This window comes from Ursus arctos, unplaced genomic scaffold, assembly GCF_023065955.2.
Source record: "Ursus arctos isolate Adak ecotype North America unplaced genomic scaffold, UrsArc2.0 scaffold_3, whole genome shotgun sequence".
NCBI lineage: Eukaryota > Metazoa > Chordata > Mammalia > Carnivora > Ursidae > Ursus > Ursus arctos.
In genome coordinates this window covers 70944963-70971728 of record NW_026622985.1, presented here as the reverse complement: position 1 = coordinate 70971728, position 26766 = coordinate 70944963, and the positions used below count along the sequence as shown (strand labels likewise).

At 36.6% G+C, this 26766-nt stretch overlaps 1 protein-coding gene across 1 annotated transcript in view; it reads right to left on the bottom strand.

Annotated features, from left to right (window-relative positions):
* CFTR (CF transmembrane conductance regulator) overlaps positions 1 to 26766 on the bottom strand; it is a 163885-nt gene that overhangs the window by 24664 nt on the left and 112455 nt on the right. The window contains exons 20-22 of the mRNA XM_048213069.2: positions 26138 to 26365; positions 23461 to 23561; positions 10382 to 10636 (exon numbers count right to left, since the gene is read on the bottom strand). Coding sequence (XP_048069026.1) covers positions 10382 to 10636; positions 23461 to 23561; positions 26138 to 26365 — 584 coding nt within the window. The remainder of the gene's footprint in view (positions 1 to 10381; positions 10637 to 23460; positions 23562 to 26137; positions 26366 to 26766) is intronic.

Sequence of the window (26766 nt, the reverse complement as noted above, 5' to 3'; positions counted from 1 at the left end):
AATTTAAAAAGTGGCAGAAGAGGGGGCGCCTGGGTGGCACAGCGGTTAAGCGTCTACCTTCGGCTCAGGGCGTGATCCTGGCATTATGGGATCGAGCCCCACATCAGGCTCTTCCACTATGAGCCTGTTTCTTCCTCTCCCACTCCCCCTGCTTGTGTTCCCTCTCTCACTGGCTGTCTCTATCTCTGTCAAATAAATAAATAAAATCTTTAAAAAAAAAAAAGTGGCAGATGACAAGAATAGACATTTCCCCAAAGAAAACATCCAGATGGCCAATAGACACATGAAAAGATGCTCCATATCACTGGTCATCAGGGAAATACAAATCAAAACTACAATGAGATGTCACCTCACACCTGTGAGAATGGTTAAAATCAACAACACAAGAACCAAAAGGTATTGGTAAGAATGTGGAGAAAAAGGAACTCTCCTGCACTATTGGTGGGAATGCAAACTGGTGCAGCCACTGTGGAAAACAGTATGGAGGTTCCTCAGAAAGTTAAAAATAGAACTACCCTATGATCCAGCAATTGCACTACTAGGTATTTACCCAAAGAATACAAAAATACTAAATCAAGGGGATATATGCACCCTGATGTTATAGCAGCATTATTTACAATAGCCAAATTATGGAAACAGCCCAAATGTCCATTGACTGATGAATGGATAAAGATGTGGTATATACAATGGACTATTACTCAGCCATAAAAAAGAATGAAATCTTGTTATTTTCATCAATATGAATGGAGCTAGAGAGTATTTAATTCTCTCTCTCTCTCTCTCTCTTTTTTTTTTTTTTTTTTTTTTTAGAGAGAGAGAAAGAGAGCATGATCAAAGGAAGAACAGAGGCAAAGGGTAAGAAAGAGACTCTTAAGAGAGAGAATCTCACTGAGTGTGGAGCCCAACTCAGGGCTTTATCTTACAACCCTGAGATCATGCATGACCTGAACCAAAATCAAGAGTTGGACACTTAACTGACCAAGCCACTCAGGTGCCCTTGGAGCTAAAGAGTAATATGCTTAGTGAAATAAATCAGTCAGAGAAGGACAAATACCGTATGATTTCACTCATATGTGGTATTTAAGAAACAAAACAAATGAGCAAAGGGGAAAGAAAGAGAGAGGGGGGCAAACCAAGAAATAGACTCTTAACTGTAAAGAACAGACTGATGGTTACCAGAGGGGAGGTGGGTGGAGGGATGGGTAAAATTAAGGTGATGGGGATTAAGGAAGGCGCTTGTTGTGATGAGCACTGGGTATTGTATGGAAGTACTGAATCACTATATGTGCACCTGAAACTAATATCACACTGTATGTTAACTAACTGGAATTTAAATAAAAACTTAAAAATAAATAGATTAAGTAATAATAAAGTCATGTCACAAATTTTTTATAAAAAGTACCTTGAGGTCCAGACCTCTATATTGTTAGCCGGGGTCCTAATAACTAGGATAAATGACCATGTTCCCTTTCAAGAAGCAAATACTGAAAGTTTTAGAGAACTCAGTTTTTATGTTGGTTTAAGACTAAATTGAGAGGCAATTGGTAGACCTTTTGTTTAGCTTTAAAGTTTTGTAGCTATTCTCTGGTTCTTTTATATTATTGAACTGCTGATATTGCCTTGTGTCTGACATGTTTTTAACAGCAAGGAATCTTATTGGTTCATACCTAACAAAGTCTTCTTGTTTATGTAATTGGCACATAATAATTCTTTTCCGGGATTTGTTTTTCTAGGCTTCTCAGTGATCTGTTGAATAAGGCCAGAGTACTTCCCGCAAATGAGCTTTTAAGGTATATCCTAATTCCAAGTCAGTGATTTCTAGTAACTTCAGTGAACTTCCTTTCTGAGAATTTTGGATCAAGATAAATCAAAATATTATGTGGACAGCTAAGCAGTGTTGAATTTGGTGCTAGCTGTAATTGCATTGTACCATGAATAGAACAGTCTCAGTACATTCTTTTCAGAGTGCCTGATTCACTATTTTAGTATTGCAACAGACTGAAACCTGCTATAATTATTTTTCAACTTCTGTGGTCTCACAAATAAAATGAAATTTAGATCACCAAAGTGATAATAATGGTACCTTTTATATATTTATCATTAATGAAACATAATTCTTAACATAATAAGTTATTGAGAATATGCTCCTTATAACTCCAAGATAAATTGCTGAATGATTCAGCTACTAAACACCAATTTTTATCAAGACAGGATGCCATATGTGTTTAACAAATCAAATAGACCTATAAGTGCTTATGCTGCTATGATCTGAACCCTTGATACTGTTGTAATTGCTTCTGGCATCTCAGGATTTTGAAAAGACTACAAATAAAGAACGCAGGTAAGCTCACCCAAAAGAACAGACTTTGAAGTACTATTAAATATCTATTTAATCAGAGGACTGTCCAGTACTGTGATAGACACAATTCACCACCTAAGGCATTTTGATAAGTCTACATTTATCATGAAGGACCTGGCTCCAAATTAGAATCCCAGTCTGCATTTTGAGAGGAAAAGAAAAGGGAAAAAGGAAGAGATATTCTATTGGGGGAAGGTAATCTGGATGTTAAAATTCAGGCAAAAAAAGAAATCAAAAGGTTTTAAGGAAACAACTATTTGAGATAAAAAAGAAAAAATAGGTTTTTTTTAAGTTCATTGTAAAAATATTGCTCTATTTCTCATGAACTGAAAATAAAATTTAAAATACAGATTCTGGGTGGCACAACGGTTAGGCGTCTACCTTCGGCTCAGGGCGTGATCCTGGCATTGTGGGATCGAGCCCCACATCAGGCTCCTCCGCTATGAGCCTGCTTCTTCCTCTCCCACTCCCCCTGCTTGTGTTCCCTCTCTCGCTGGCTGTCTCTATCTCTGTCGAATAAATAAATAAAATCTTTTAAAAAAAATAAAATACAGATTCTGTGAATTAAAGGCCTAAATTAAGAGCAAAGAAGATAATGAGACATCTCTTCCCTAAAATAATTGTTATGGACAAAGTGTTTTACTATGAAGACTGAATAACTTTTTTGCATAAAATACTAATTTTTAAAATCTTTCACCATGCTATGAGCTGAATATTTGTGTCCCCCCCAAATTCTTATGTTGGCCTTTGGGAGGTGATTAGGTCATGAGGGTGGAACCATCATGAATGAGATTAATGGCCTTATACAGAAACCCCAGAAAGCTCCCTCTCCTCTTTCACCGAGTGAGGTTACAGTGACAAGACAAACATCTATGAGGAAGTGGGTTCTTACTACACAATGAATCTGCTGGCACCATGATCCTGGACTTCCCAGACTCTAGAATTGTGAGAAATAAATTTCTGTCATTTATAAGCCACCTAGCCTATGATATCGTGTTACAGCAGCCCAAATGAACTCAGGCACGCCATCTCACCAAGAATGCTGAAATCCATTAAAAATTAAACAAGAAATGCCCACTTAAGTCCTTTCCAAATGTTTTCTTTTTTTCCAAGAAGATGAATTAGACCATAGCTGATCTTGCAGGATTTTGGATAATCAAAATAATATACTGAATTTGAGTCTTCTTCCTCTTCTTCTTTTTTAAGATTATTTATTTATTTATTTGACAGAGAGAGAGAGCCAGCGAGAGAGGGAACACAAGCAGGGGGAGTGGGAGAGGAAGAAGCAGGCTTCCCAGCAGAACAGGGAGCCCGATGTGGGGCTCGATCTCAGGACCCTGGGATCACACTCTGGGCCAAAGGCAGACTCTAATGACTGAGCCACCCAGGTGCCCCAAATTTGAGTCTTCTTCTTAATTCAGCATGCAAGAAGTATGTTTGGGGCATTTTGTTATAGATCGCAAGATGCTGTTCTAAGGGCAAGGCAGTAGAAATAGCAATCTTAAGAGAGCTGCTCAGAATAACATTTTAACAATCAATTCCTATCTTAATCAATTATATGACCTAGAAGTAGGTATAAGTTATTCATTCATTCATATTTAACATATAGTAAGCTAGGCAATGTGTTAGGCAAAGAGATGAAAAGATGAAAAACAGGACTTCTGGTTTCTGGTCCAAAATATAAGGAACTTGAATGTTAGCACTCTGTCCGAACAAGTAAAAAGCTGAGCAAACCGAAAAATCAAGTCTTCTAACATCTGTTAGAGAGTGAAGATACACTACAAACCACAGCCACCATAAATGAAGAGACAGACAGACAGATATAGAGAATCACAATTTACTAGAGAAGAAACCATGATCAAAAACCTCTGCAGAAACGAGAATCAGGGTAAAAAACCCTAAACTGTAACTGACAAATTACTGGAGGCTCAGTGTGGACAAGTCTGAGAGTAAAAGAGTCCAGGGGAGGCCATTTGTAGAAGGGCTCCACACTCTGTGAGTATCACCTCCAGGAGCCCAACTAGGTTTACCTTCTCACAGTGAAGAACATAGAAAAATTCCTTGGTGCATCCAGCAGAAGGAGGAGAAAGCAACAATTTTTGCAATATTCCAGAGCATTAAAGAAATCTGCTCTTCACAAGTCCTCCCACAAGAGAAACTATTTTATGAGACTGTAACCTACTAGGGTTTTTATTAGAATCCAATTGATCTAGGGAATGAAAATACCCAACTCCAGCTCACACTAACCATCCTGTGGCATGCAGTGAAAGTGGTACAGAGGGAAATTTATAGCATTAAATGCACATATTAGAAAAGAAGACAGATCTAAAATCAATAGTCTTAAGTTTCTACCATAGGAAATTAGAAAAAGAAGAGTAAATTAAATTGAAAGGAAGCAGAAGAGAAATAATAAAAATTAGAGTAGAATCACCTAACTGAAAATAAGAAATCAGTAGAGGAAATCAACAAAAGCTGGTTCTTAGAAAAGATCAATAAAATTAATAAGCTTTTAGTCAGGCTAAGAAAATAAGAGAGGTGATACAAATTACTAACATTAGAATTGCAAGAGGGGACATCACTACCTATCCCATGGTCAGAGAATAATAAAGGAAAACTATAAGTAACTATGTGCTCACCAATTTGATAATCTTGATGAAATGAATCAATTCCTCAAAAGATACAATCTTCCAAAGCTCATACAAGAAGAAATGGACAATCTAAATAGGCATATATCTTTTAAAGAAATTGTATCAATAATTAACAAACTTACAATTCAGAAATCTCCAGGTCCAGATAGATTCGCTGGTGAATTCTACCAAATATTTAAAGTAGAAATTCTACCAATCCTCTACTTCTTCCAGGAGATAGAAGCAGGAGGAATACTTCCTAACTATTCTTTGAGGCCAACAATAACAGAACACCAAAACCAGGCGAAGACCAACATTATAGACCAATATTTCTCATGAACGTAGAACCAAAAATCTTCAACAAAATACTGGCAACTCAAGTCCAACATTGTATAAAGAGATTATATATACCATGACCAAGTGGGATTAAGTCCAGATATACAAGGTTCAAAATTCACAAATGAATTAACATAATCAATTCTATTACTGGGCTAACCTGAGAAAAATCACATAATTGTGACAATAGATGCAGAATTCACTTGACAAGATCCAATGCTAATTTCTGATAAAAACTCTCGGCAAACTAGGAATAGAGGGAAATTTCCTTAACTTGATAAAGATATCTATAATAACCCTATAGTTAACATCATATGTAAGGGTGAGAAACTCAAAGACTTCCTGCTAAGGTCAGGAACAAGGCAAGCACGTCCTTTCCCGTAACTCATTTTCTACATTATGCTGGAAATTCTAGCTAATGCATTAAGACCAGAAAAGGAAATAAAAAGCACACAGATTGGGAAGAAAGAAATAAACTGTTTTTGCTCATAGATGACATTATTATATATGTACAAAATCTAGAATAATCAGCAATAAAACTCCTGGAACTAATAAGTGATTATAGCAAGGTTGGAGGATACAAGGTTAATATACATATGCTTTCCTAAATATCAGCAATGAACAAGTGGAATTTGAAATTAAAAACACATTACCATTTACATTAGCATTCCCAAAACAAAATACTTAGATATAAATATAAGAAAATATATACAAGATCTAGATGAGGAAAACCACAAAACTCTGATGAATGAAATCAAAGAAAAATTAAGTAAATAAAGAGATGGTCCATGTTCATGAAAAGGAAGATTCAATATTGTCAAGATATTAGTTCCTCCCGACTTGATCTATAGATTCAATGCAATCCCAGTCAAAATCTCAGCAAGTTATTTTGTGGGTCTGACAAACTGATTCTAAAGTTTATATGGAGATGCAAAAGACCCTAAATAACCAACACAATACTGAAGGAGAAGAACAAAGTTACAGGACTGACACTACTCAATTCCTATGACTTATAATTGACTTAAAAGATCAAGGCTGTATAATATGAACACCTTCAGTTTCCTAACTCTTTTCTCATCTTTCTCTTTAACTCCAGTTACCTGCTTTCCTTCTGTCTCAAAAAACAAACAAAATAAAACAAAACAACAAAAAACAAAATCTCTACAGTGCAAAGGCAAAATTCTTCCACATAGCCATCCTCTTAGGCAGGTGTTCTTTCTCTTTCCCACCACCACCGTTGGTGTTCTACATAACTCCTCATTTCAGTACTCACCCATTCCCTAACTCTTTGGAGTTGGGCCTTCTCTACACCTAATAACTGTCTTAAATTGGGCTCTCTACACCTAATAACTGTCTTAAATTGGGCTCTCATGCTTGGAAGGGCATGTATCAGTCATACAGACCACGGTCCCTACACCCAGAGTTCTTATTCAGTAGGGTTGAGTGGGGCTTAAGAATATGTATTTCTCACAAGTTCTCAAGTGATGTAGATGATCCAGATCCAGGGAATCATACTTTGAGAATCACTGCTCTCTTGAAGATAACCAAAGACCACTTAGTAGCAAAACTGGGTAGGATTTTCTGAATCTTCAACTTCCTTTATTATTTCAGCTCCCATGATTCACAATTTCCATCACGTTGCTCCAATTTGTCTTCTGTTTTATCCTTTAAGCATCCGCCAATCTGACCAAACCAGTCATTGTTTTCTGTACATGCCCCATGTCTTGTATTATTCCCTCTGCCTATAGCATCCTTTTTCACTCACCTTTGCTTGTTCAAATACACAGTTCAAGTCTCAAAGACTTCTTCTAAATGCGACTTCCTGTGGAAAACTTTCCCTGAATAGCCCAACTCCCAGTTGATACTAATTGCTTCCTCCTTACCTTAGCATTTTATCTATATATCTTTTATTCAAGGGTATAACAAGGATTTTTGGAACTGAAACTTATACATTATGGAGGAGTTCTTCCCAGGAATAAAGCTTTCAAAATTAGAAATAAAAAATTAAGTACAGGGCCTTGGAAGGGGCTCAGGCAAGAAAACTTCTCTGAAATTTAAGCTTTGTTAACTTCACAGTGATCTGCCTCACTTCTTACTGGATGTTGCATTTCCCTTTTTAGATGGTCATCGTCTGGGACAGATATCTCTTTTTCTCACTCTCTTCCTCTCTCCTTTGGCTCCTTCTTTTTCTACTTTTAAGGGAAGCAGGTGAAAAAGAACTTTAAAGTCAGACAGATCTGGGTTTAAGATCCCTGCTAACTCGTTCACTTAAGTGAACTTCAGTTTCTTTCACTGCACAAAAGGGGTAATAATATCTACATTTGGAATTAAAATAAGATCAAATATGATAGCAAATAAATGTCTTTAAACAGTGCTTAGGACATGATAAGCACTTGATAAACATTAGTTTCCCTCTTTGGATGGCAAGATCCTTATGTAAGTAATTTTCAATTCCCCCAAAGCACTTACCATTCCTTGCAAAGAATAGTTACTGAACACATATGGCCTATTTTCTATATAAAGGTTCAGAGAACATAAAACCCCTAAGCATACTGCTTCTTTCTCATTTTACAGCATGTTTTATTATTACTCTCACGTCAAGGAAACTACCTACAGAAATAAGGACTCTGCAAATTCTGTCACTCCACTAGGACTTGGTTGAATTTAATTTAGTGGGAAATTGGGCATCAATAAAGCAAACGGTTGGGAGGATGTCAGGAGAAGGGAAAGGAAGTAATTTACCAAGGCTTTTCACTCTGGCTTATATCAACCTATTTCCTGCTATTGTTCGTAACTTGACATCACTTTTGGAATCTATCATGGTGGTCTCAAGAACATCCTCTGCTGCCTGTTGCATTCACTCATGTGCAAAGCAAAAGAGAATACTTAATTATGTGTTTTCTCAATGCAAGGGAGGAACAAAGGCAAATAAATTTACATATTTCTAAAGCATAACTTAACAACATAAACAACCTTATTCTAATATAGGGGATAAATTTAATCTAAATCCAAACTTTCCATTTATGTTGATTTAAAACTGTTTTCTCTCTAAAATTGCAAATGAGAGAGGAGAAATAACAACCAACACCACAGAAATACAAACAATGCACTGTTTTGCACTGTTGGTGGGAATGTCAATTGGTACAGCCACTGTGGAAAACAGTATGGAGGTTCCTCCAAGAGTTAAAAATAGAACTACCCTATGATCCAACAATTGCACTACCAGGTATTTACCCAAAGAATACAAAAACACTAATTCAAAGGGATACATGCACACCTATGTTTACAGCAGCATTATCTATAATAGCCAAGATATGGAAGCAGCCCAAATGTCCACCAATTGACGAATGGATAAAGAAGATGTTATCTATCTATCTATCTATCTATCTATCTATCTATCTATCTATCTAAGGAATATTTTTTAACCATGAAAAAGAATGAAATCTTGCCATTTGCAATGACATGAACGGAACTAGAGAGTATAATGCTAAACAAAGTAAGTCAGAGAAAGACAAATACCATATGATTTCACTCACACATGGAATTTAAGAGACAAAAGACATGAGCAAAGAGGAAAAAAGAGAGAGAGACAAATTAAGAAACAGACTCTTAATTATAGAGAACAAAATGCTGGTTACCAGAGAAGAGGTGGGCTGGGGGGATGGATTAAACAGGTGATGGGGATTAAAGAGAGCACTTGTGATGAGCACCAGGTGATGTGTGGAAATGTTGCATCACTATATTATATACTGGAAACTAATATAACACTGTATGTTAACTAACTGGAATCAAAATAAAAACTTAAAATTAAAAAAAAAACCCTGCTTTCTCTCAAAAAAAGAAAAAAAAACAAATCCCATTCTTGATGAGCAAAAATATAATAAAGAAGTAATTTTAATAGTATGTATTTATCCTAACTGTATGATTAAAAAGGAGAGTCAGAATCTCTGCTGTGCCATTTCAAGCAGTTTAGCATGGTATATAGAAACATTTTTACTCACCCTACATTTTCTTTAATAAATTTTTTTCCAATGCATCAAATTATGAAATATTCCTAAACCGAGGGGCCAAAGTAAGTAATAATAGTCTGTTCCTACGTTAGTGACAGTGATGGTGGCCTAACAAAGGTTACTAACATTATCTCAATGGTAAAAAAAATCTCTATTTGAAATTAAATCACAAAGAGATAAAGTTTTTAAAATTCAGTTTTCATAAGAAGTGGCTTTATTGTATTCTATCTCAATTTTAAGAAATAAACAATCAAAGGAATATAACAATTCTGTCTAGATTTATGGAGCAGCCCAGAATAAGCGATCCGAAATATAAAATATAATTTGAAATATATTTGAAATATAAAATATAACACCACATCTAGAACATGAAATATAGGGAGAATAACTGTCACTTTCTCCAAGAATCAATTCCAGAATTGGTATATCTGAATACCACTCATGTATTCAGCCCAGGGCTGGGATCTATAAGGACCACCTCAAAATAATGAGTGGTTATTTTTGCTTACTAAATAATAAAATTGTTGCTTAGCAAATAACTTTTGCTTAGTAAATTATTGGGAAAAAATCTAAATAATCCATACCTCGATTAGAATTCCAAATAAACTAAACAAAGCTAAGAAAAAAAATACCACTTGTTGGACAGAGTGTAAATTAGGTATAATTCATGAAGAAATTAGAGTCAACAACAAAATATTTCTCTTCCCTGAAATGGAAGACAGTTTCAAGATGCAAAATTTAGAACATATTATAATTCTGGTTTATTTAACAGCTTCTTTTAGTTAGTAACCTAGCAATCGATTAGATATTCTACAAGTAGAATCACACTTAAAATGAACCAACTATATCGTTTCTGTTCTCAGCAAACTAAATATCATATGAAAAAATAATGGCTTCACAATTAATAACTTGAAATATGTATATTCAATATTGGGCTTAGTCTACAATAATGATGTTACCAATGGATTTTTACCAACACATTGCTTGAGGCTCCTGAGATTTACTTACTAAACACAGGTCAAACAAAGCAAGGAATATTTAAAGCTCACCCTCTGGCCAGGACTTATTGAGAAGGAAATGTTCTCTAATATGGCATTCCCACCATCTATATACTTGGCTGTGAGGTCTTTGACAGTCATTTGGCCCCCTGAGGGCCAGATGTCATCTTCCTTCACATGATGATTCTCAGTAATCAAAACTTTTGAGAGCTGGGCATCCTTGGATGGTTTGAATGACTTGGTAGGTGGTTTACTTTCTTCTGTTGGCATGTCAATAAACTTGAAGACTCGGCTCACAGATCGCATCTGAAATGAAATAACAATATTTTATGTTTGTTTGCCTAATAACTGGAGGCAATGTCATAATTAGTGTGATGTTTCCTAAAAAAAATAACATGTAAGATGTGATGTTGCTCATCGTCACCCGGTTATTTGTCAGGAGATTTTCAATGAGCTAACAGGAAATAATTGGATATAATTAAAAGCTTAACCAAAGAGAATTAACTAGGATTTATATAAATGGGCTCTGTATCGACCTGTTTATTTTTGTGATCATTTAATTCTCAGTTATGCAAGCCACACATAAATGGCCAAACTATACTCAAAGGAATAGATGATGTCAAGGGGAAATTTTTTCTTCTACTATGAACACTGTACACTGCTGTACAACTGGTATACTATAATAAAACTTTCCACGCCTCAAAACCACTACTAAGATTTTCACCTTTCTCTCAAACTGCCTTAAAAACTGTCTACAATTCTGTATGTCAGCTGGGTAGCAAGTGGACCCTTGATGCTTAGTAAATTTTGAATGACTTCACAATAATCTTCAAACAAATTTAAGTCATTGTCCCCTATCTGTGGTTAAATAATTACCTTTTTTATATAAATTACTTACAGGTCAATTTCCATTGCTGACATTGTAAAATGTCACTGCATATAAAAGTTGTGTTTGAAATTAAATACATGGTTGCTCTATAAATCTATTCATTGTAACATTTAATAAAGTGTATCTTTAATGCATACAGAAATAAAAGAGCTCAACTATATTTCAAAGGTGCTTAAATTCTTTAAGAACATATTCCTCTGGATAGTTATGATTTATTGGAATTTGGAATATAATTTTAAAAAGAGCCTTGCAAATAACAGGCACTTAATAAATATTTTAAAAATTCATAAAGGAATAAAGGAATGAATATGTAAATGATTACATATATATGAATCAGTAAATGAATAACAAGAAAGAGTTGAAGACTTTGAATTTACTCAATTCCTATTTTTAATAGGAATTTAATACTAATCCTTGATGGCTCAGCTCTGCCCAGGAATTACTAGCTTACTGGAAGGAAATTTATTGCTTTTTTTGTCTTAAAAGTAATTATTGATTCTGGCTTTACTTGGTCAAGAATTCAACCATCTTGGGGTGCTTGGGTGGCTCAGTTGGTTAAGTGCCTGCCTTCAGCTGGGGTCGTGATCCTGGAGCCTTGGGATTCGAGCCCCATGTCAAGCTCCTTGCTCAGCAGGGAGTCTGCTTCTCCCTCCTCTGCCTCTCCCCTGGCTTGTGTTTCCTCTCTCTCTCTCTCTCTCTTAAATAAATAAAATCTTTAGAAAAAGAGAGAGAGAGAAAAAAAGAGTTCAACCCTCTCTTTCACAATGTTAATTTATAACCATATTTATAGTTAAGGCTTAGATTATTGGAAATGATTTCTTTTGCAAAAAAAAAGCGAAGAAATGTATTTGGGGCATTTGCTTCTATTATTGCTATTTTTCCTTATCAAAACATGAAATGGGAATTTTTTTTCATCTGCACTGTGGAATTATTGGTAGATAAATCAGAGGAATTTAAATATTGATCCTTGATCGAACATTAAAAATTCTATCTTAGCAAATGTAATTGTATTGCTTGTTTCACATGCTACTGATCAAGCTTGCTCTTTGTGAAGCTCTTCCATCTAGTAATTCTGTTGCTTTATTTTTTTCATCTTGAAAATATCTTCATATCATCTTCAATAATTTTTCAAGATTCAAGAGGAGAATTCTTTCAAACCAAATCCATTGTTATTGGAAGTGAAATATCCAAAGCCCACACCCATTATAAATAACTCTAGAGTGGCTCCCACACATAATAATTTCAATTCCAAATTATGGGCGACTTTCAGAGGTTGTTAAATCCTGATTCAGTTATTTTTTATTAACTTTGAATTAAAATACACTCCTCTATTTCATTATCATTAATTTTCCTAGAGAGCTGCTAGCCTATATAAGGCCTGGAAGATCAATTAGAATTATAATTACCACTGAGATGGAACTGCCAGAGAACAGCTCAAATGCATTTAAAGGGGTGCCTGGGTGGCCGTCAGTTAAGCATCTGTCTTTGGCTCAGGTCATGATCCCAGGGTCCTGGGATCCAGCCCCGCATGGGGCTCCCTGCTCAACGGGGTGTCTGCTTCTCCCTCCCCCTCTGCCTGCTGCTCCCCCTGCTTGTGCTCTCTCTCTCTCTCTGTGTCAAATAAATAAAATCTAAAAAAAAAAAACATTTAAAATATTTTATTGTATTTATCCTGCATAAGAATAATATTGCCCTCCTGAAATGATTGAAAGAAATCCAGAAATGAAGCTTAATTTTATGAAATAAAGTAAGTCTGTTGACATTTCTGCATGTCGTGTTAAGTGCTTCAGTACATCAAGAAAGATACGATACAAAAAATCCTTTATATTTTAATACTTCCAAACAGCAAGCAAAACTTATATACTGCTATCCAAACTACTCAAAATTATATGTAGTGCTATTAGAAAATGACATTTAAAACCATTATTTTGGCAGCACTGAAACGTATATAATTTTTTTGCATAAGGAGTTATGAAGAGAATAGCAAATTACTCCATTAGTGAGGCTTACCACTGAGGGTGAATCTAGAACTTCTAAGGTCAAATGTAGTAAATGGAATGTACCTATCAAATTTAGAAAATGAAATTTTCAACTCATCATTTTTCATATAGTCTAGTTGTTTAAAGTGATCTCAAGACAGGCTAACATAGTTACCCACAGCATAGTCAAATATCCCTGATCAAGAACAAGTTCATCTTAACAATGGGCACTCATCCACAGCATTTGAGCAGACGCTTATTCAGTTCAGCGGGTTGGGAAATTTTCTGATGAGGAGAAAAGGTGGCTAGTGCAGATACCTGCATTATGGCCAGTTTTGCAACTACTGAAATGCCATTATGAAGGGATGATGTGGCCAGATAATATTATAAATTACTAATTCCTTGTACCTCACAGGCTCTCCAATTGGCACATTCTACTTCCACTGCTTTTGAAAGGAGAAGCCACAAAAGAACCAGAGCAAAAAAAATCAATTTTGGTCTCTCAAGTTTCAAAAATTGGCTTTTGGAACCAGAGATGGATAGTTTGAAAATTTTGAGCCATATGAACACTGGCTGTTAAGTTTCAAAGACCAAAGCTTGAAAGACTCAAAGCACGGTGTTTATGCAAAAATGGTAGCCATAGATTTATGATGGTTGAGAAACAGCTCCTCTCCTCACCCCAAAATCTGACTCATGAATCGGGGTAACAAGAGGACTTAGCCACCAGTTCCTTAAAAAGGAGTCCTGACTTGCAACCAAACTCTAGTTCTATCCTTGAATACATCTGGGGGATTTTTGGAACACAGGAGGCCTATGCCTCAATAACAAGGTGGAGCCCAGGAATGAGGCATGCCTTAGAGAAACTTCCAGTACGTGGCATAGCATGGAAGCAGTAGGGTGGACATGGGTGCTGGGCATATCTAGACACAGATAGTTTCAGATTTCCCTGTATTTCCAGAGTGGTGCTAGAGGAAAGCCAAGTCCCAATCCTTTGGTCCCTCAGGGTCTTCCATGCTTTGGGCATGGAAGAAGTTGAGAGAGAGCTCATCAAAGATGACTCACAATCAGGATCAGAAGAACAAAGATGCAGTCTCCCTAGACTGTCCACCTCTAGGTCAAAGAGCCAACTCAACGTCTCAGAGACAACACAGACAAGGGGAAACCTAGGACCAGATGCTCCCCTCAGTATACTGGCATTCTGTAAACTCCATTCAGAATTTAGATTCGCTTCCAGCAGAATTTCTGAATATGCTGGGATCACTTCTTGCACTCAGCAGCACACATGTTCAAGCAGAAAATAAATTCAACTACAGCAAAGGCAGAGTCATATTTCTTATACATTTGATTTCATAGCCAAAGATTCACAGCTGACCAGGGAAGGACCCCAGTTTGGTGGAACCTAAAGCTTAAATAATTGAAGGGTCTCTTCTTATGTGAAAGCATCAAAATTATGCATTTATAATTAAGTATAGAGCCTCCAAATGTGTCCATGCAAGAGAGAGGACCTGAAGCTGATACACCACGGGTTTCATGTTAAGCCCAAGTTGCCTACTACAGTAACCTTACTCAAAGCATTCCTTGTTGTATCCTACCCATCTAGGGCTTAGCACCGAGTAGTCCCTTAATAAATGTTTGTTAAGGATGATTGACTCCATTGTTCTACCTCATCTGCTGAAAGCAGTATCTGGGCAGGGTGAATGACAGCGCTGAGTCCCTCAGCAGGCAATCGAGGCTGCCATTGTACCTCTCAGCTTCCCAGTCTGAAAATATACATTGCTATTTGGATTTGAAGGAAGTGGCAACATACCAAACTATTTTTAGTCTCATCTAGTTGTTTTCAATTGAGCTTTTTATTTTAACTTATTCCTTTTTCTAATTTAGAATGTCTATTAACATTTTCAGGTGATATGTAAAAACCACCATGCCACTGGATGGAAATTCAGATTTGGCAATTATCAGAGTGACTGTAGACCGTAGACTAGCTGCCTCTTCCTCTGCACTGAAGGGGTTTCCTGAGGAGGAACAAGGGGCAGCTCTGCCTGGCCCCCTGACAGGAGAGTCTCAAAGTAGCCATCACAAGCTTAGGTGAGAGCATTTGTCTTAGATTTTGAGAAATAAATGATGAAGGCAAAATGAGACTCAGGCGCTAAGATGCTCAACCCATTCTTCATGTGAAGAGGAAAACCTGACATAATCTGTACAGACTTCCATAAAATTCAAGTTTAGCCAAATGAGGTGGGATTTTTACTTGAGAATCAGCTGCTTTAAATTCCTGGTTTTGCTAAAAAATAATAATAAAATTAATTAATTTCTGGTTTTCTTATTTAAATTTATTATGTTCCAAAAATTCTCCTGAGTCAATCTTTAACAATGAATCTCATTATCTTTATAATAACTTCTGAAGTTTCTAATCTAAGCATTAGGAGAACAAAGTCTTTAGGGAATGTGATGGTCTTAACAAAAAGAAAGCTCCACAGCCTTATCACAACCTTATTTTATAAGTGATGTGTTCAGCAAAAAAAAAAAAAAAAAAAAAAGTGATTCCTGATTTTCCTTTTCCCTCTCTGTTGATAATGAGGGAAGAAAAGGCTTCAACATCTTTTCTGGAGTAAGTCAGAAAGCCAGACTCCCCTCCTCCACAAAAATATTTGCTCTATTTCCTTTCATCCTTTTGGTTGTATAGAAAACAGGGCATCAAAACTATGCATGAACATCTAAACTATATGCTTAATACCAGAAGAGCCATGATAATAGAAAATATATTGCATAAGCCCGACATCTGGCAGGCAACACTGTACAGAGATTTCATAACTGGTTGTTATAAGAAGATTACAAGAAATAAATGTGAAGAGAATCATCTGCAAAACTGATACAAGGTGAAAAACTTCACACATTTTACAAGAGAAATTTTCAAACCATGAATATAAAATATATAAAAGTATATAAAGTATATATAATATATACATATATACAATATATATAATATAAAGTATAAAGTATATAAAGGAAGATTTTAAATCATAGATCCTTCCTGCTAGGTCCAAACAAAAAGTTTTTCAGGACTCACTAATACAGACCTGCCACCCAGAGCCACATTACAGTCATTAGCATAATCTTTAGCCCATGCACATAGACTTATGAGATAATGGTTATCATGAAAACAGTCTCTGCTGAAAACATGTTCCTGAAACTTTGGTCTATCTTTCTGTGTCTATCACTTATGCTCCTAGAGCATTTAAAAAGTTAGTCAAGGACTGTATTGCTATAAATTATTAATAGCATAAATGAGCTACTTATAGTGTATTATGCACTCTAATGTTTTGTAAATTATTATAGCCTGCTACCTACATAAATTGTTTATTGCCAACCTATGGCAAATCACATGGCAAATCAATGTCACTTTTTCTGACTCAAGAAGTAATAGAAATGGTGTTCTTAACGTAAGAGAAAGAAAATCTATTACAGTTAATGACAAAAGGCATATCCTAAGAAACACAGAGGTATCAAATATGTTGGTGCTTATTTTCAGTAATTAAGAACATTAATAATCATGGTATTAAGTGTGCCAACGGGCAGGGAAAACTCTCAAATTTACCCTTGAATTTGAAAAATCTCACATCACTTACTCAATCTACGACTCAAACTTGAACTTACTTACACTGTATCTGGTATTATTATTTTTTAAAAGCAATGACAGGCCATCAGCAAGTGCTTGATGATTAAAATTCGGTCCATGCGGTATCCATTAAAAGTTTTCCAAAGAAAATCTCAAGAAGAGGGGTCTAAAATATCATATCAAAATATTTTTTCAAAGTTTATACAATTTTAACAAGATTCTCTCTAAGCATCTTAATTTTGAAGTATTTTGGCTTCCCCAAAGTACTGCTACTAAGCATCATCCTTTATATGTATTATAGATATATTAGTTAATATATAGGGCAAAAATGATTTGCTGGTGGTCCATCAATTCCAAAGTAAATTCTATTCCATAGACCAGAGGTCAGAAAAAACTATGGCCCAATGGCCAAATCCAATTGTTTGCATTAGCTTTGCCCTACAAAGCCTCACAAAGAGAGACCATATAGCTCACAAAGCTGAAAATAGTAACTATCTGACCCTTTGTGGAAAATGTTTGCTGACACCTTACTATGACACACACACAAAAAGTCAGAGCTAAAATGAATGTTAGAGATCATCTAATCCAGTGATTCACAAGTCTAGATACACATTAGAATCACCCGGAACACTTTTAAAAATATCGACATCATGCCTAATCACCCTGCCCCCGACCAAGAGAACTGATTTAATTGATCTTACAGGACCCTGAGTAATCTAATTTTTGAAAAGTTTCCTCATGTGCTGTTGAGGTTGAGAACATCTGATCTAATCCTTTAATTCTTGGTACAAATGAAAAAAACCTAAACCCAGGAAGTTAAAAGGACAGGCACAAAGCTCAACAAATTTTCTAAACTTTCCAACACTCCAGCAATCCTTTATGGCTCTCATAAGTCTCTCCTACTAATTCAAGACTCCAGAACATCTCAATGGCACTTTCTCTGTTGGCTCTAGTAACATACTGGTTCGGTTCTTTGTTCTGCTCCTACAAATGCAGTGGTAAATGACTTAACCACTGGAGTTTAGCAGTCAGGGATAGTGGCAGAGAGGTCTGATTCCTGGGGACATCTGGAATAATGCCTACGTATATGCCAATCAAGACTTGAAATTTTTCGTATGAAAAGGATTCAGAAGAGAATGACAGAGTTAACATGGGCCTTAGAAAATTTCTAACCAAACTGTTTACTTTTACAGAGAAGACTGAAGGGGCGGGGGGGTGATGACTTGCCTAAGGCCACACAATATTTTGCTGATAAAGCAAGAGTGGAATGCAGAGTAGAAAAACCATTCTGCAGGATAGAAAGAAAATGTTTGGATGAAAAGAAGTCTGGGGACAGATGTCATGAATGGAAAACATGCCACAAGGCCTCAACAAAACAGAAAAACAAAGATATGATCGAGAGACTACTGAAGGGGGGGGAATAGGAGAACTAAATACTCCCCTCAAATTCTTAGAGTGAAAACTGCATTCAATACAAGAGAATTGGGCACCAAGAGCAACAAAGAGAAGCCACGTTCCCCTTTTTTCGTTCTCTTGTTTGTCACTGTACCATCCGTCACCTGATCTTTACTGGAATCCAAAATAAACACAGGCAATAAAAAGATAAAGGAGAAACAGAGGGAGTTTCTATTGACAGAAAACTCTTCTCAGATTGCATCACTCTTGCAAGAACTTTCTGGAGCCTCATTAACTAGAATCTAAATATTAAGCCCTGCAGATACACAGTCTTCCCTGCTCATCCTGGTGGCTTCCTTCCTCTTGTCTTATTAGGAGCACACAGTACAACAGGCATGTCTTATCTGCTGCTGTAGTTAGAGAATTAAGCAGGATACTATTCACATGCTCAGATCTTTTAGTTATGCTGAGTGGTAGACAATTCTGAAAAATACATGAATTGTCAACTATCTCATTCGAACAGACTTTGAGTGTGCCTAATATACCAGTCACCAGATGGCTTGATATTGCTAAGTTTGAAACATCACTTCTGCACCCATCCTAACTCTTATTTACTTGTCATTCATTCATGGAGGCAGAAATATAGGTATAAACATTGCCTATTTAAGATACATAATGCTTAAGTAGCTAACAATAGGACAAAAAGAAGCTTATTACTAAAAATGGCAGGCATCTTGTGAATTCAAAAAAAATAAATTAGTACACAAATTTGTTAATACAAAAAATTGGGGTGCCTGGGTGGCTCAGTCGGTTAAGTGTCTGCCTTCAGCTCAGGTCATGATCCCAGAGTCCTGGGATCAAGCCCCGCACTGAGCCCCGCATTGGGTCCCAGCTCTGCAGGGAGTCTGCCTCTCCCTCTCCCTCTGCATCTCCTCCAGCTTGTGCTCTCTCTCTCTCTCTCTCTCATTCTCTCTCTCGATGTAAAAATACAATATTTTTTAAAAAAAGAACACAAAAAATTTAAAATAATAGCTTTAGCAATAACAACTATAATTCATACAGTACTTGAGGTATGGAGTTAAAAGGAATTAACGCTTCATTTTTTGCTCATCTACAGAATGGTATAAAATACACACGTGAAATAAATAGACATATACACAATTCGTGTTAAACTGAAGAGTGAATTCGAAATAACAGTATTTAAAACATCATGGTATCAACTGAAATAATTGGAAATTCCCTAAAATGGGGGTTTCCTGTGGGAATTATTAAATTTGACTCTCTGGTAATTTTACTATTTTTTAAATTTCTAGGGTAATTCACAACCTGTTAAACTATATCATTCATAAAGTAACAATGTTCAGATGAATTTTTTTCCAAACTACTATATATAGCCAGACAAATGAGTAGGTAGAATAGAAGCTGTGTTCCCTTTTAATGGTCTCTTGATACCCCAGGTGGTATTTTGAGGAGATTCTAGACAAGAACTTATGCCCCAAAATGTCAAGTTTCCTAAAAGATACTCTTAGCACTGTGCTTTCTAAGCAGAGAGAGGAGTCAAGTTGGTATGGTATCTTCAGAGAGCAGAGGAATGGTCTAAACTAGAGATATGAATGAGTGATTGAGAGATGATTTCTATAGCATGGACTTAGATGGTAGCACCTACAGGGAAGACAGATAGAAGAGAGCTGGAATATAGCTAATGCTCAGATCTGTAAGAAGAGGAGGGGCCAGCAAAGAGAACTAAGGAGGAACCAGAGAGGTAGCAGAGACAGGCGGGAGGAGCAACATGGTAATGAGAGAAGGAAGTATCACCAAGAAGGATTTGTCCCTGGTGTACGTACTGCTGAGAGGGTAAGGGAGACAAGGACGTTGGCTCTGGTAAGATGTTGGTCATGAGTCATGGGGCTGAGGCAAACGAAGTGAGTAGGCTGTGGCAAGAATGGGAAGGAGGAAATGGAGACAGACACTCTTTCAAGAAGTTGTGCTATAAATAGATCAAAGAAAAGAGGTGCAAGTTAGACATCAAGGGAAGGTAGTTTTATGATGGGGACAAAGGTCCCACAAAGAGCAGTTAATTGCATATTACTGGTCTTTAAATAGGAACAAAGACACAGAGGGAAGGTAGGGCCTATGAGTAGAGGTGAAATAGGCTGGCTGGTGCAGTTGGTGGAGAGAAACAAGGAAATTCTTGCTGGTTGCATCTGGTTTTTTCTAGGAAGTATGTAGCAAGGTCATTGGCTGAGAGCACAGGGGGTGGAATGACTGGAGCTCCTGAGAAAAGATAAGAAGGTGGGAAAGAACTATCTTCAGGAATATAATAAAGAATTTATTAGGAAAATGTAATCAAAGGGGTTTTGGTCAGCTTTGAGTGCTGATAACGGAGATGTGCAGTCAGTTACAGATACAAAGTGACATGAAGTAACAATGAGAAAGTGTTATCATCCAAATATTACTGTTACTGGGTGAAAGCTCATAAAAGCCAGGCACCTGGGTGTAAGCAACTGATGAGCAGTAAAAGAAAAGTCATATTGCCGTTTTTATAACTTCATAGTTCTGCTTATGTTTGATTCTGTGTCTGTGTCTAAACTAGGCCAGAGAGGTAAATGAAATACTCTAAGTCTAAAGATAGTTTTTTTTTTTTCTGAGTAGCTCTGCACTGGAAAACTGGAAGTGTATATCAAACAAAGCACCCTCTTTACTGCATTTAAACTCAGATCTAAATTCAGTTAAGACATTCAATTAAGTTAAATAATGTAACATGAGAACACAGTGAATTTTTCCTTCAGAGGTCACAAGGACCTTCAATGTTAACATTATATAGATGTGAAATTTGAGGGCACAGCTATCTCCCCTCCTACCTGCAACACAATTAACTACGAATACCCACAAGGGCCCAGGAAAGACCACTTGTGCTATTTCACAGGGAAATGAAAACTAATGTGAGCACTTTGATATTCAAACAAAAGAACATGACTTTTTAAAATGAGATCAAATGCAAATACTGATACTTTTCATAGGCTGTATTATAACATAATAGTTCTTTGCAAGTACTCTTTTATGCCAGAAGATCAAAGACACAGTGTCAAAGCACTGGGTTACAAACTCAGGATGCCCATGCGAAAAACTTAGAGAAGTCAACATACCTTAAAGAAACTATTTTTTTTCACACTAAACTTTAATGGAGATTAGACATGCAGAATAGAAATGTATCAGACAAAGGTTTCAACATCCAGTGTATAGAGGTTGTTTCATAAACCAAGAAAATTAATGCAGCAAAGGAACTGTGCATATACAAGGTAAAGAGATATTTTTAAATAAAGAAGTGAAATACAAGAGGATTCTAATTGTAAAGTCAAAGTTGTAGAAAGTTTGAACAAAAAATTAATTAAATGCAAGCACAATACTGATTTACTCCTCTCCTGCTATTTTCCAACAGAAACATTTCTAAGTACATTTATGAGACCCAACACCCAAAGCATTAAGACTTAAGTGAGGAGATTAATGGAGCCACTGAAAAAGTTGGCCAATCCCCCCAAAAAATAATGTTCAGAGAAAAGAGAGAAACCCTAATATAAATCATGTTAGGGTTAAATTACATTTCAATGAATTATTAAAATGCTTTGCTTAAATAAAATATTAGGACACATGGGCAGAAAGAAGGCATGAAAAGTTTTGTTTTTTCCCTAGAGATATTATTTTATGATGATATTTGTTCTTTTTTTAGAAAGATTTTTATTTATTTACTTGAGAGAGAGAGAAAGAGAGAGCATGCAAACAGTAGGAAGAGCAGGGAGAGTGACAAGCAGACTCCACCCTGAGGGAAGCTCAATCTCTTGACCCTGAGGTCATGACCCGAGTCAAAATCAAGAGCCTGCCACCTAACCGACTGAGCCATCCAGGCGTCCCATGATGATATTTGTTCTGATAGGAATTGGTTATAAACTTTTCACAGCTGAATGAACATGTGCATTCTGGGAACATGCGACCTATTAGGAGAATGGAGAAGGAACTTAGGCAAAAAGTATAACGATAGTGTTATAAATACAGTCATTCTCAACTTGGCTCTCTAGCCCCTCTGTAAACACAGTAATGGATGACTATTCCAGGCAGACTAATCAAAGTTGATGAAGAAGCTATTCTTGAAAATCATGTATTTCTTTAAATAAAGTGGGAAATCTGTCTTTCTTCCTTTTATCTCTCACTCTTGCTGCCATGGGATTTGTGCCCCTGACACAGTATTCACTCAGTTCTACACTACTCCAGGCCCTGCATTCCGGAGAACCAAGACAAGAGAAACAACAAAACCAAAACATGATCTCCATACACACTAATAAAGTATATAAAAGTGGGGGGATATTGATCCAAAAAAAGAGAGAGAGAGAGAGGGAGAAAGCAAAAAGAAACACTCTAGGAATGAGAAAGGAGATATCACTAAAGACTGAAAATTTTAAAAATTAAAAAAAAAATACTATGAAAAATGTAATGCTGATAAATTAGAAAACCCAAGTTAAGGAAGGGTTTCTTAAACAAGATACCACAACATAAAGGGAAAGATTAATGAAAGTAACTTCATTAAACTTAAAAGCTTCTTTTCATCAAAAGACACTATAAGCTAAGCCACTGACTGGGGGACCATGTTTAAAGTACACAGAATTGACACTTAACCCAGAATTCATGAACTCTCATGAATCAATAAGAAAAACTTCAGCCTACTAGAAAAATGGGCAATTGACAGAAACAAGCAATTAACAGAAGAGGAAGCTCATAAAGCCAGTAAATATGTATTAAGCAGCCCTATCTCCTTAGTAACCACTTCACATCCATCCGATTGCCAAAATTAAAAGATCTGACAACCTCAAGTGTTTCTGAAGCTATGGACCAATAAGAATTCTTATGCTCTCTTGATGGGAGTATAACTGATACAAGATATTTGAGAACAACTGAGCACCACCTGGTAGCTGAATGCGGGTAAAGTCTTCTATGACCCAGTAATGCCACTCCTGTGTATCTGTCCTAGAAAAATCCTTGGATTTTTCACTACAGTGCTAGATCTTGACTGTGGTTGTCTATGTGGAGGAGGAAAGAGATATGGGTCTAATGTGAGATTCACAGTAGCCTTCGATTTATCTGTGATGTTTTATTCCTTAAGCTGGGGGCTGGGTATGCAGTTGTCCCTTATGTCATTACCTATACTCCTAACATAAAAATATTATTATTAAAAATATTATTAAAAATAATAATTACTTACCAAGCTATCCACATCTATGCTGGAGTTTACAGCCCATTGCAATGTACCCATGATATTCATGGCTAATGTTAGAATAATACCAATTGTTCCTTCTCCTTCGCCTACAGGTGGGAAAAAAGATATAAACAGGCTTTACGTTATTTCTCTCTTCTGTGAACCACTTTACGCGTCTCCTAGGGCATACATCATATTAAAATTATATTCTAATTTTGTGCTAATTTTAACCATCTTTCATCTCAGTTCTCCACAGTATCTACCACTAGTAATAATATCTTGCATACAGTTAAGTATTCAACCAGCGTTTTAAATTGAAGAGTGACTATTAGGAAAGAGTTGCCCTTATTTAAAAAAAAAATGCTTCAGATACTGAAGGGGCTGCTGGTGTTGGGTAAATACCACGGTCATCTCTTCTACTCCTCCTCTGTCAGTAATAATACCTTCAAAGACTACGATGGGCAATGCAAAAAAAACTTCTACGTCTGGATGAGCTCCTCCACAGAGAAGTCAAAAACAGGAGAAAGGTGTGTTTGAGCAGCATCCATTAGATGTTTAGATATGTCTCCTGCCTTTGTGGGGAGGACTTTCTCTGCTAATCAGATGCTTTGGGAGAGAAAGTGGACTTAGGGTTTCATGAGGAAGTCAAAACTCATGCATCTGCCATTGAGAAAGGGAGAAAACTGCTTTTTATGTTTAAAAAAATTACTAGTTCGCCCAGGATGAACAATACTTAAGTATTTAAGTAGAATAAATAGTTTTTAGGGCTGGAGGCGATCACTAATTTATGGCCATAAAAATTTTCTAACAGGAAAGTTCTTAAAACTTAAAATTTTATCAAGTCTCCGTTGAGAGTCAGTCCTGGCAACTGCAATGCAGGGTGAGATTGTCACTGGGTTCTAAAATTGGGAGAAATAATCTGTCTTATTATTACTGATTGAAATTTTTCTTCCACATTTCCTCTGACAGGAGACAAACCATCAACAGTAGGCATGTGCTTTAAAAACTAAATCGTTTATTCTAAATAGGAAAGATTTATCAGGTCCCCAGTATATTACTCATTCTGAAGGTTAAGATGAGAGTAAGATAAAATTTCAATAATAACAATAATAAATAAGATTTATGGGTATTTACTAGGGACCAGCACTATACTAAGTGTTTTGCACAAATTATCACATTTAATACTCACCACAAAAGGATAGGTACTATTATGATGTGTATTTACAATATGGGGAAAATGAGGGCCTTAGAAAAGCTAATTAATATGTGCAAGTTACCATAGCTGAAGACCAGGAGAGGCAGGGCTGGTATTCGTCGTGTGGCTAACATTCCCTCTGGCTGAGAATCCGATGTGACTGATAGGTCCTGACCTAAAGTGATCTGTCCACGCTTTGACTACCACCCCTAGTATGTCAGGACTCAATCAGATCCTTAACCACTATTTTATAGCACAAGATACACTGTTAACACATCTTTGTTCATTCAGCCCTCTTCAATCCTGTTTCAAATAACTGAAAGGACAAATTTTAAGATTCTGAACCTAAGAAGAAACTTGACTGTACCGCTAAGGATTTAGTTCATTTGCCCGCTCACTTATATTCATCGCATGGAGTCATTTCCCACCATGCGAGCTGAGAGCAGGATGTATGTGGGGAACGTGCTGCCCTCACAGCAGCCAAGGAGAGCCTGTTCTCTGTTCTCTGCAGGACCCTGTAACTAGACGGAAGAATGCTGCTGTTAACTCAAGGGGCCAGAGACAGTCAATGTGGCACAGCTCTGGTTCACCCGGAAAACCAGTCTTGGGGGGGTGGGGAGACAGAGAGAGAGAGAAATGCAGGAAGCAGCCACAGAGGGAAGCACACGGGACGCATCTGGCCTCAAGAGCTGAGACGAGCAGAGCCGAGTCTCGCTCCCACATGCCTCTTCCATTTCCTCTGAAGGCCCAGCAAGCCTCCTACTCGGGGCTCCACAGGGCCCTCCTGTGACTCCGGCCTGTGCTTCTTTCTGTTGGAGCGGGATTCTTCTATTCCTAAAAACCAAACGATCTCCCCAGTTTGGCAGGTGCTTGGAATACGTGTCCACTGTCACATGTATAAGCTATTTCAACACTTCTAGCTCAGTAATTCAGCTTCTTAAATTAGAAGAACTCATTTGTCCATATAGATTTTCATTGTACTTATGGTGAAAGGTTTTGGGTTTTTCACCCCAAGACCTTAAAATTCAGGACACTTCTAGCTTAAGAATATGGTACTTCTGTCTAAATTATTTCACTTCTATGGTAGTTTTTCATCGTGGAAAAGTCACAGTAGGATAATGAATTGCACAACTGGTGGTAAAAAGAAACAAATTTACCAGGGAGGGGGAGGGGGATTTTGTGTGCCTATGATTTTTGACACCAGGATTCTTTCCCAATATGAGAGTCAAAAGATGATTTTATTCTATCAGTCACAGATTTGTTATCTGACACTCACTCTGTCTGTTTTTCAAACTGTAAAGATGGGACAATACAGCTCGAATTCAAAGAAATCATTTGTTCCACAATAAATGAATTTTTAGATTAAAAAACTCCCCCCAAAATCTATTTAAAGAATACTAAAATGGTCAACCAATAAGAATGTAACATTTTGGGGTTGACAAAGTTTTAAATAAATGGCCAGTTAGATAGTTAACAAGTTTATATTACCTGTTGTTAAAATGGAAATGAAGGTAACAGCAATGAAGAATATGACAAAAATAATTTCCATTCTCATTTGGAACCAGCGCAGTGTGGAGAGGTACAAGAACCAGTTGGCGGTATGTAAGTTCAGAGCCTTGTGAAACAAAGTTTCAAAGTAAGGCTGACGTCCAAAGGCCCGAAGTGTCCATAGTCCTTTTAAGCTTGTAACAAGATGAGTGAAAATTGGACTCCTGCCTGTGAAATATTCCCACAGAAAACAATGCAAATGATATAACGACATAATGCAAATTCTTACTACCAGGTACCTGAAAAAGATTAGCTTAAGAAAGAGTAATCATTCACCAAATGTCATTGATTAGAGTTTTTGCATACTGGTGCCATATTTTGAATAGATGCCATTTGTTTTTATTATTATTTTTTAATGAATTAGACTCCTTTGTTACTTGGCCACCATGGATGGGAACTTATTATAAAATCAATGCCATGTTTTATTCATACTTCTTAGCTACCACTGGGCGCTTTTTTCCCCAGCTAATCCTAAATTAATGACTGCTGAGAGAAAATGTTTTCCTTTTAAGACAATTTATTTAAGTTTATGTGACTTCATTTAGATAATAACCTTCAACAGAAACACA